The sequence below is a fragment of the Amborella trichopoda genome, chromosome 6 (genome assembly GCF_054954075.1).
Source record: "Amborella trichopoda isolate Santa Cruz 75 chromosome 6, AtrichopodaSantaCruz75HAP2 v2.0, whole genome shotgun sequence".
Taxonomy (NCBI): domain Eukaryota; kingdom Viridiplantae; phylum Streptophyta; class Magnoliopsida; order Amborellales; family Amborellaceae; genus Amborella; species Amborella trichopoda.
The window spans coordinates 46,253,991-46,265,982 of NC_142341.1; the positions used below are offsets into that span (position 1 = coordinate 46,253,991).

The window sequence follows — 11,992 nt, forward strand, 5'->3', positions numbered from 1 at the left end:
GTATTAAAAAAAACTAAAAATAAAATACTTTGAGAAGTCGGATCTAAGATCAAACGGTGAGTGGCTCTCTTGATAAAAAATGGACGGCTGGATGGTAAGGGGAACATAGAATTTCTATGTTGTAGGGGAAACATAGAATGCTTTCCCAAAAACAATTTACATGACAAAATTTTCATATGAAAGTGCTTTAGGAGGTATGGAGGTATTTTGAAATCAATTTAGGCATAATAGTTTATCATGAAATGGACCAATTGGTGTGAAAAACCCTCCATAATTTCTCAAATGGGGAAATACTTCCTTATGAAATTTTTTTCATGATAACTTTTTCATTCGAACCAAATGTACCCTAAGTCAAATCATCAAAATACGCTAAATATGGTTTTTAAGCGTGGTGCATATACCATGCTCCTGCGACAAATTGAGTACATCTAATCCATCATTAAGAAAACTAGGATAGGAGAAATGTTTTTTCACGTGAAGTTTTGAGAACCACCTGAGAGAATCACTGTATGATTGTTTTCAAAAGAAAAAACTTGAATTTTAAAATTGGATTCCTTCCAATGGTGAGACATTTTTTTTCAAATCTATAAAATGTCTAATTTAGATCCTTAAATTTTTTCTATTGAGATTAGTGATTTGAATAGTTTACATCCCAAAATTTGAATTTGTGCCCTAATTTCCAGAAGCCAAAACCCAGGGCTCCCAAATCCACTCTTATTCCACCCCTTTGCTCGCTTGGAAAAACAGTATGATCATTTTACCCCTTCCCCACCAATTTCATAATCCCATTGGCCCCTCACTGCGCAACGACCATGAAACACCCTGTGTTTTATGACAAGGTGCGCCCCCATGACGATCATCCACCCTCCATTTTCACAAACAGACGGTGGAGATCCACCATAACCCCCAATGGCAGGCATTCACCCATTACTGTAAATCTCCACTCAGTCATCAGAAAACAATGGGCAGACCATACACCATATTCCCTTCTGGATCATGGTTCTGGTTGATCGGGCTTGTCGTCGGAGCTGGTTTTTGTCACTGGAGCCGCCACCGGGGCCACAGCGGTGCAGAACAAAATCCCAACCACTTGTCTCATGGACGGCCTCTCCTTCGGGTCGGGATGGCAGCAGGCCAGCCCCAACTTGAGAAACATGTCCATTTCTTCATTTCCATACTCCCCTGCAATTCGGCTATCTGCTGCCTCAACCAATTTCCCCTCTGTGTACAGCCCCCGCACCCAGTCGACGAGCACAGGCTCATCGGCGGGCCTCCATGTCTCGATTGGTCTCCTCCCACTAGCCACCTCCAAAACCACAACCCCAAAGCTATACACATCGCTTGCCGCCGTCGGAGCAGGGGCTCGAGCCAGCTCCGGTGCCAGATAGCCCAACGTGCCAACAACTCTGGTTGCCTGTGCGGTCTGGCCGTGCTGGTACAGCCTCGCGAGCCCGAAATCGCCCAATCGACCTCTCATATCCGTGTCAAGCAACACATTGCTCGATTTCACATCGCGGTGGAGCACCTGTTGCTCCCACCCCTCGTGCAGATACAGAAGCCCCTCGGCGACATCGGCGATCACTTGGCGTCTCCCTGACCAACTTAGGGGCTTTTCTGGGGAGCCGAAGATGTGTCGGTCCAGGCTGCCATTAGGCAGGAAGTCATAGACCAGCATGAGCTGGTCAGCACGCCGGCACCACCCACGCAACTGCAAGAGGCGCCGGTGCTGGAGGCGTCCCACGCTCCATATCTCGGCCAAGAACTCGCGCATCCCCTGTTTTGAGTCATGGTTCACACACTTGACCGCGACCTCGGCACCTGAACCAGGAAGCACCCCTTTGTACACCTTGCCGAACCCACCAGAGCCTATTAGGCCCTCCTTGGCGAACCCATCTGTGGCCTGGAGTAGGTCCTCATAAGCGATCCTATGCGGCCAATACTCGACCTCCCACTCCTCTGCCTCTTCCTCGGCCTCAGGCATTTTCGGCCGCCGGAAAAACCACCAATACCCAATTCCAGCAACGAGACAGAGAAATGCAATCACACAAGCAGATGCAATTCCGGCAATTGCAGCCTGAGACAACGGTAAGGACGTGAATTCGGACACGGAATAGATGGGGAGGTTCGATGTGTCAAGGGCACGAGCGACGCCCTCAGTGTCGAGGCTCCACGCCAGCACCCTCTGTCGCTCAGCTGCATCGCTCACCTTCGATGCCGAGAACCCGATGTACATTTCATCTGAGAAATATTGGGCTATGCTGTCATCCTTGAATGAGAGAAGGGGTCGCGAGGGCCGTCGATTTCCGGCAGGGGCGATAGTGATATTGATTTCCTGCTTCAGGCCATCGAATTCAATCCAAGCTTGAATGTTATGACCGGTCCTCATAGCAATCGGCTCAAACAAATTCGAAGAGTTCCAAAAACCAGCAGGTGTGGAATTTGCAGAAATTATGGATGCGAGGTCAACCCCGATATGGTTATCGTCCGTCTCATCGAACTCGGGGTTCCTGCCAGTGTCGAATTCGATTGCGATGAGATCTTCGAAGGCATCAGTGTTTGTGTTTGGAAATAGGCCAAAATACTGGCCTGGCAGAGCACCAGGGGGGTTGGTGGAGGCTGAGAGAACAAAGGCGAGGCCGAATCCCGGGCTCCTTGTTATACGAGGGAGGATAGAGAAGATGAAGGTTGTAGAAAAATAGAAGCTGGAGGTGGAATTCGAGGATTTGATGGGTAGAGGATTGGGGAAGAAGGCACGGCCAATGGAGTAGTAATTGGAGTCGTCCGTGAGGAGGATCGAGCGGTGGCGATCGATTCGGGTGTCGTTGAGGAGGGAGAGGTCCTTGGTGGAGAAGCCATTGAAGAGGAAATTTGTGGCAGAGGCCGCCGAGTTTGGGCTGAGAGAAAGGGATAGGGGGAGGAGGAGCAGAAGCCATGGAGCTGAGATCATGTGTAAAGTGGTCATTTTTGAGAGAGAAAGTTCCTCTCCCTTAGTTGCAAAGGAGGCTTTTCTCTCTCTAAACAAGATGGAAAAGAGAAGAAAAGATTTAACTTTTTGTGGCCTACATCTTCAAGGTCAGAGGTACAATGGTGATTTTGGGGGGTTTAAGGGTTTGGGTTTAAGTTGCTGACAGGAGGCCTCTCTCTTGTGAAGGAGAGGGAGAAGAGAAAAGATTTGTTTCTCTCTCGATCTTTTACAGAGGAAATTGGAAGATCATTTTGAGGTGAAGGTTTAAATTGCAGGTGAATCCTCTTTCTCTCTCTAAACAAGAGGAATGGGTCAAGAGATGTCTCCCTGATCGAAATCTTGTAGATCAGGAGTAGAGTGGTCCGAACTGATGAACACTTGGGTTCATCTCTTTCTCTCTCTAGAGGAGAGGGATGGGAGAGAAGGGATATTTGGTTTGTGGTCTTATTCTGTTGATGAGGGGCAGAATCGTCACTTCGGTCCTGTGCAGATTGGCAAGCGGCAGGATGCATTGTCTTTCCCTTGCGAGGTAAGATCTGATTAAGGGAGAGTGATTTGAAGAGTAGCTGAGATGGTCCTCGACTTTATAGAAATGACAAGACGTACTGTGAATTGAATGCATTTGTTGGACTCTTTTTCTCTCTCCTCCTTGCCGAAAGCAGCAGGCATTGCACGCTGTGTAAAGGTAAAACTTTTGGAGTTCCACAGCCGCCCATGAGAACTCGTGGCCGAAACCGGTCCGTTGGCCGGACCTGGACTCTGACTCGGACTCGGATCTACACTCGAAAAAATGATATAAAAACTGACGGGACTTGAATTCACCGGATCCGGACCTGGACTCGGAGTCAGACCAAAAAAATATAGTGTGGGACCCAAACCTAGATTAGACCTGACCTAAAAAGAAAAAAAAAAATCTATATATCTAATTATATTTAAATATATTTCATAATCTGAGACCCAAAAAATATTACCAGACATGGACCCAGACGCGATCGGACCCAGACTCAAACTCGAAGATTTAGATTCAAACCAACCCACTAGGTCTAATTTTGGACCCATACCCAAACCCGGATCGGGTCTACCCCCTTTGATCTCGGGTCAGGTCCGGGTGCATTGCCAACCATAACTTGGGATCGAGGGCTACAAAGGTTTTTTGACAAGGCGAGCCACCCTCGCTCGGTCCTAGCCCTCATATACTCGGTCCAGACCAAGCGAAACTGCCAAAGGGGCCTTGGCCCAAGCCCTATCAGGTCGGGCTACAGCTGACTATGGCCTTGGCCTAGGCTAGGCCCGGCTTGGCCTGACCCTCTAGCTGTACTCAACCCTGGCCTGACCGGGCTGGGCCACCCAGCCCATTGCCATCCCTATTTTGTCACCCCTCTCTCTTTCAAGGTTATCTACTATAAAATCTCGGCCGGCAAAACTTGAACATGAGTTAGGGCTCGGAGGTTTTTTATCTCTCGCATGCAGCAACGCTTCCGACGATTTTTGCAAAGCGTGAAACTGCATATCATAGCTCCTCCAAAGGCAATACAACCTTCAAAGTTGGAACCAGTGTAAGTAAATCTGAACTGGAACAGTTAACCGAACATAGGCCTGGAAGTGGTTTAACCGGCCTAATCGGTTAACCGGCCGATTCAACCAGTCTAACCGAGCAAATCCCTAGTGGTTAAAAAAATGTTGAAATAAAATAAATAAATAAATAAAAAATCTACTAAATTATGAAAAGCATATAAAGAATGATTAAAACAAAATACATTCAAATGAAGTTGAAAATTAATGAAAACAATAGATTTTTAACCCATTTTATATTTTTCAAGAGCTATTTTTTTTTAAAAAAGGGAAAATATAAAAATATAAAAATAAATGTTAATGACAAAAACAATTTTTAATCTTTATCATAATGTAAAGAATATTTAAAAATGTATTACAAATCAAATTCCGTATTTTGAGAATATATATATATATATATATATATATATATATATATATATATATATATATATATATATATATATATATATATATATATATATATATATTTACTTTTTCTTTTATATAAAATACCTGATCACCCTAACTGCCCAAAATCGGAACTGGCCACTAGTTGGTTCCGATCTAACTGAGCGGTTAGAAGTTAGATCAGGGGATTTCGGGAACAATGGTTGGAACCAAGCGAGTAAGAATGGTGAATAAGTTTATGTGCTACACAATATACATTTATGTTTTCTAACACCCTAATGGCATCATTGGACATATTTGTTATTATTGATAATTTATTGTTTCAAAAACTTAGTTTTGATAGTAAATTATTTGCTATTCGTTAGTGTCTATCATAAAATTATTTGAAATTAAATTTATGCGGTTTTTTTATATAAATTTATTATTTTTAAAAGTTATTTTTTATTTTATCTAAATTAATGTACTAAAAATTATATCTTTTAGCTAAAAATAGTTGAAATCACCGAAAAACTTAAATAATTAAATAAAAATATACATAATACAAAATATGTATCAAATAGTTAATAAAATATATTTATTTTATTAAAATCATTATCATACATTGTATACTAAATCAATATCCTAACCAACTGCTTTGATGGCTATTTCTCTGTTAAAAGGGCATTTGGTGCAGCTAAAAGTCGCAAACATTTGTATGATTTTACTTGGGATAACGCTGAATCATGTACATTGATTTAGCATATGTTGAATAATGGTGTTGATCCATCGCTTTCTAGCTTGAGAAAATTACCAAACTAAGCTTTAGTACAAATGACATGATTGCACCCAATGAAGGGAGGGCCGGGCTTGAGCGGGACCAGGATTGCCCGTCCTGTCACAGCTAAGCCCAATTTTCTTCTTTACATTTTTCATTTTTATATTTAAGTTTGGTAAGCGCAGCTCGGCCCAGGGGCAGGCTCGATCTGGGCTGCATCGGGCTTGGCCAAGGCAGGCCTGTGCGTTGCCAACCAATAACTTCTTAAATACCAAAGCTAGACATTTAAGGACACAGTTAGCTTGCGGCCAACCCGCACATGTAGAAATACAGGCTTCGCAATAAATATATATTTTAAATATAATTTGATCTTAATTTTTAGGGAATACATAATCTTCAACGTGGAGATCATCAATAAAAAATAAAAATAAAATTTAAAAACTAAAAGTAATAATTATATTTAAAAACATTTAGACTGTTAGTTAGAATTGTTTTTAGATGAACCAATACCTCTAGACCGTATGAAACAATTGTTCTTGTTTTAATTAGGTATGCGATCAAGGCCGCATATGTAGAAAAGCTGGCCTATTAATATATCTACCTTTCAGAAGGATTTTTTTTACCTAATTTTTAAGAACTTGTAATCTCTAACATGGAGATCGTGCATATGAAAAAATAAGTAATTTTTAAAAACTAGAAATGATAATTCTAGTAAGAAAACATTTGGACGGTTAGTTTCTATTGTTTTTAGATGAAACACCTACTTGGATACATCTTTAAAATTGATGCTTTACACTTTTTAGACGGGATATATAGTCATACGGTCCAGCCCGCAAGAAACAATTTTCCTTTTTAATTATGCTCTCTTTCTCTCTTGTTCTCTCTCGTATCGTAGAGCATCTTAGAAATGTTCTTGTCTCTCTTGTTCTCTCTTTGGGTTGTTCTATAGCGCCTTGGAGATGCTTTAGTTATTTTTTTACTGGGAAAAGTTTATATAGAGCCTAGGCTCTAAACAATAAAAATAGAGTCTACCTCAAAAATTTCACTAAAAGTTGTTTTGATATCCAAATATCATCAAATTGATCATCTGGACATCAAGATGCATAGACATGAGAAACAAATGGATGTCAAGTTTTGGAAATAGTGCATCTTGTAACGCATTGTTTGATCGTCAATTTTCAAATTTTTTTAATTTTCATGGATCTATTCGATCTACACTATTAATTAAATATGAAAATATATTTTACAGCTATTACAAAAATTTTCAATATTAAAACCATATTTCTTGATGCTATTTGAAGGTGGGCTCAAATTTGATTGTTTAGAGCCTAGGTTTTGTACAATCAAATTAGAGCCTACCTTCAAATCGTATCGAGAAATGTGGTTTCAACTTTCAATGCTAAAAATCTTTGTGACAGCCTTAAAATGTATTTTCATCTTTATTTATAAAGTTTAAAGCTTCAAAACTATTGTATATCGACAGATCTATAAAAATTTGGAAATCTTGAAAATTAACAGTCCACAAATATATTACAAAATACACTATTTTCAAAACTTGAAATATAAATTTTTTTCTCGTATTCATCCATCTTTGATGTCAAGATGTCTTTTAATGAAATTTTTGTGGTAGGGTCCAGTTTGATTGTTTAGAGCCTCGGCTCTATGTGAACTTTTCCATCTATAAATACTTTAAAAAACTCGAAATAGACGGTCCACATAATGAGTTACAAAACATAATACTTGTAAGGCTCTAAATTCCTTATTTGTTACATACATCTCGAGGTTGAAGTTGAGATGATTAATTATAGGATTTTTCACCTTTAAAATAACTTATTTCAGTGGACATCTAAAATGCACTTAGGGTTATATAATCGATTTCCTTTTACACTTTCCACTTATTTTTTGTTCTTTATACACTTCCAACTTATAACGGAATTAAGGGAAGCTGACTGCTTTACAATTTCAAAGTCAAACGGGTGTTCAAGAGAATGTTGTTGAAGGGCACTTAAAATAATGTTTTATATCTTATAAGGTTTAAAAAAACGGGTCGATAACTCAAATCGTCTATCTAAAAAATTGGTTTGGATTGGCGATCCGGTCAATGTACTATCAACAAAAAAAAATAAAAAAAAATTAGAGAAAGAAATATTTTTAAAAAATAAAACATAAAAAATGAGATTTCATGGCTGGTTCTATAAAATAAACGTGTTAGAATAAGCCGGCTCGAGGGACCGGAACCCGACCAGGCCCGCCGGTTGTCAGTTTCCTAAACAGTGGGTTTACTGGTGGACTCGTACTTGGTTAAATGCAATCCACGTGCGTAGTCCATTATCTGGTATTACTAACTCAAACGGTTTTTGTATCTCTTTAATTTTCAACGATGAATCGTATGATGACGAACACCAACGAAAGCAAATTTGGGGCAACGGCATTTAATTGCAGTCCCAATTTTAGCAGAACGGCGGTCTTGTCATGAAATGGCATTTAATAGAGTCTAATTTCTCATTTAACTCTTAGATAATGCATGTATCATCCACTTTTGTGAACCGATAAAGGTCAACCAGGGTTTAAAACTTATTTTGAATGGACACACGGCTTCATTAAGCCCATTCACTCCTGAAATATGGAATTGGTCCTACTTTATTTAAACACATTAGTTCTTTACGTTGTAATGGGAGGATGTATAATGAGATTATTTACTTTTGATACAATGAAGACACAATTATTTATAATTATCCAATTTGAAATTTGATAGTTTGGTAGTGATTATGAAATTCGAAAAAATTTCTTTTGAAGTTTGGACTTGGCCAATGGAATAAATGCAAACCATCCAATTTCACCTGTAATGGCCAAGTTAATTTTGACTTCTTTGTATTAAAGGTAGATGGTCTCATTGTATATTTTTTCTTTTATAATTATTTAGTGATTTAAATCATCAAACAAACAAATCAGGTAAAATATTAAAAATATCTTTATTTTTGTCAAAAAATTAATTAGTACCAAAATTTTAAAGTTTATGTCAAAAATTTAATAAGTACCAAAAATATCTTTTTTTCTATCCAAAATGCCCTTAACGGCTGGCCCTAATGGGGCCATGATGTCGAAGGCAAGCACCCTTAGGCGGCTGTGATGGCCCTTGGCTGCATTGCGTGCCCTTGGGCATCATTGCTCTAATTGCACCATGATGTACCATGTTTTATGGATTTCCAAAAAGGGGTGCCTTGGGCACCACACTTGTATTATAGGGGTGTGATGTATTATCATTGCCCTATTAGAGCTGTGATGGTAGATCACAGCTCTATTAGGGTCGTGATGCCCAAGGGTGCCCAAGGGGACAATCTTAACAGGGTTGTGAAAGCCCTTTCAGGTAAAAAAAAAAAAAAGAACAGTGAAAAATTGGGTATAGACATAACTTTTAAATAAATATGATATTTTTATATTTTAAAAAAAAGATATTTTGATGATTTCCTAATAACTTTTTTACATTGTGGAGATTATCTATGTAAATTATTTTTTATTTTCTATACATTAGTCTATCTCTCAACTATTGTGCACATGTAGATTGAAAATTGAAATGTACACTGATCTCCACTCTCTCTCTCCACCCATTGTAGTCGAGAGTGTCTTTTTTGGGGAAGCACTTCTATTACATAGGAATCTACCCTATAAGATTATTTATCTTTTCGTGTAAAGAGGTCACAATCACTTATAAAATTATTTATCTTTAGCTTGGGTGTGCACAAAAATTGAAAAATATTCTTTTCAACTTTAATCCCGGTCAATGAATTAAATGCAACCACCAAATTTCACATCCAATAAAGATTAGTTGTAATTTCCACGTACTAAATAAAAATAGTTTTATAATATATCTTTTTTTATTCAATATTTTTTAACTTACCCACGGCCTTAGACTTCGCATTGAGGCGAATAACTCGACAGAGTCCGAGGGACTTAGCCGAGTAGTATACACGGCCCCAAAGGCCTTAATTACATAAAAATAAATCCAAAAAATTGTTTAAAAATTAAATAAAAAATTATAGAAGTAAAACAAAAAAATAATGGAAACAGAAAAAGTTCGAAAAAACTTTAGGAAATATATAAAACAAGGATTTTGAAAACATTGATACATGGTTATAGACATTTTAGAAAAATCCAAAAAAATATATAAAAATAAGGCATACGACGAGAAAAACTCTCCAATCAATGTGTTTTCTTAATGAAAAACTTTCAAATCATTGTAAGAAAATCCAAATTACATATATAATTTCACTAGATTGATCCCACATTTATAATCTTTTTTTATTTTTTTAGGTGGTCCACATTGTACCAAGTACTCAACTTGGCAAGGAGTTGAGCCTCTGAGTAAGCTAGAGCATGCTTAACCCTAGAATTCTTATTAATTGGGCTAGATTATGCCTAACATTGAAGGTCACAACAAATGCCGGTCATTGTACTTGTTCTATTCAAAATTTGGCCAAGTAAGAATAGGCTCAAGGGTAGGTGGTCATGGCAGGGTCTTATAAGGGACCCCTTTCCTATTGAACTACTTAATAAAAGACTTGGCCAAGTTATTGCCTTCATTCTTTGTGGAGTTGACAACGGTAACCCACCCATCCAAGGCTAGAATCCCACACTGAACTAACCCACAAATAATTAAATAAAAACAAATAAATAAATAAACTTGTTCACTTATTTTCACCCCCTCTCAAAGCACTAGTTGTGGAGGCCTCAATTATTTTCCACTAGTCTAACCTTTATGTAAATATGGAAGTCTCCATTTTAATCAAATGAGTAATGATCCTATAAGACCCTCCTCCACCCATGTGTGTAGGACCCCAAAAGATCACCATTAAATTTGGCATGGATCTTTAGAAAAGTTATCACATGGGTGTGGGATTTGACTTTTTTTAGAGATCCATGCCAACTTTAATGGTGATCCTTTGGGGCCCTACACACATACGTGGAGGAGGGTCCTAAAGGATCATTTCTTAAATCAAATATAATTATTTGTTATGAACATATCCAAACGTACTCGATTTGTTAACAATTGCAAAAATTTAGACTGTTGATAGGAGATACGATTGATTTTTGCACACACAGTAGATGAGGAGAAAGAAACACAAAATTTTTGTTCGTTTTAAATGTAGGCCACCTTGGTGTTACGCCCCAAAAATATTGCTAGTGTTGCACGGTCGAAGCACGGGGCTTCAACTAAGGCCGCGACATTGGGCTCATGTTACCCTTACCCTATGGTAAAGAAGAGGAACTGATAGCAACGGGTACACAATCCTCCTCACATCACAATTCTCTCAATATCTCTGTAACTCTATCTAGCTTTTATGACATTGTGGCCTCTCCCTCTTTAACTGAGTTAACTATAGCCGCCTCGAAGAGGTTCTAATAGCTGCCCGCATTATAGCAATACCTCGAGAAGTACTGATTGCACAACAGACCTCATTGATGGCCAGGGTTGCTGATCTCATCTATAGACCAGATCCCATGGTGCAGAACCAACCACTGATTCAAGCAATTCATGTTGGGTTTATGTGGCCTTTAATGACCTCATGAGTGTATAATGAAAAACATTTATTATAGTGGAACATAAACTCAGTGGGAGTGTGGTCTCTCGAAGACCATACTAAGCAAATGATATTTGTGGATTCCGGACCGTGCTTGAAGATCTAGACCAGTCGATTGGAAAACCCAAAGTACCGAAGCATAAAAAATAAACCGAGAAGGGTTTTTGGGTTAGCCCTTGATGAGGTCGGAGCTTATGCCTAGATGAGTGAGCCGAGGGACTGTATGACCCTTGTGTGTGAAGGTAGGCCTACAGAGACGGGGGCCAAAACCTCATCCATGTTTCATCACATGGCATGCATATAGATAGATTGTTCGGGAAAACTAGATATCTACCTTTGGGTGAAGCATATGCATGTGCGAGAGATACCCCTATCCGCCATAGAGCTGTGGTCGCATCAGGTCGTGGTGACCTTGACTTGTCTATAGGGGAGGACCTGTAATCCACAGACTGAGATTGCAACTCCTTGGCTCATCGATCAGACTTTGGTGACCCGCTAATGAGCCCCTGCTTGGACTGTGGCTCATGAAAAACACTGGGTCGGTTTGATAAAGCAAGTGTGATCTATAGTCCACAATTGAAGGTTGAGTAGACCGTGATCGTTGATTGAATTCATGAACCATATGGATCCACTTCTCATCATATTAATTTGCGTTTGTTCATTTTATTATTAAATTATTTTAGATTTATTATTTGAATTTTTGTAAGTCATTTGATATTTTATTTCTTATTT

At 38.9% G+C, this 11,992-nt stretch overlaps 1 protein-coding gene across 1 annotated transcript; it reads right to left on the minus strand.

Moving 5' to 3' along the window:
- Positions 1-599: 599 nt before the first annotated feature.
- On the minus strand, positions 600-3,872 carry LOC18442039 (L-type lectin-domain containing receptor kinase S.1). The gene has a single exon (XM_006852263.4). It carries the CDS (start codon positions 2,960-2,962, stop codon positions 995-997), a length of 1,968 nt encoding a protein of 655 aa, XP_006852325.1. The 5' UTR covers positions 2,963-3,872; the 3' UTR covers positions 600-994.
- Positions 3,873-11,992: the final 8,120 nt, after the last annotated feature.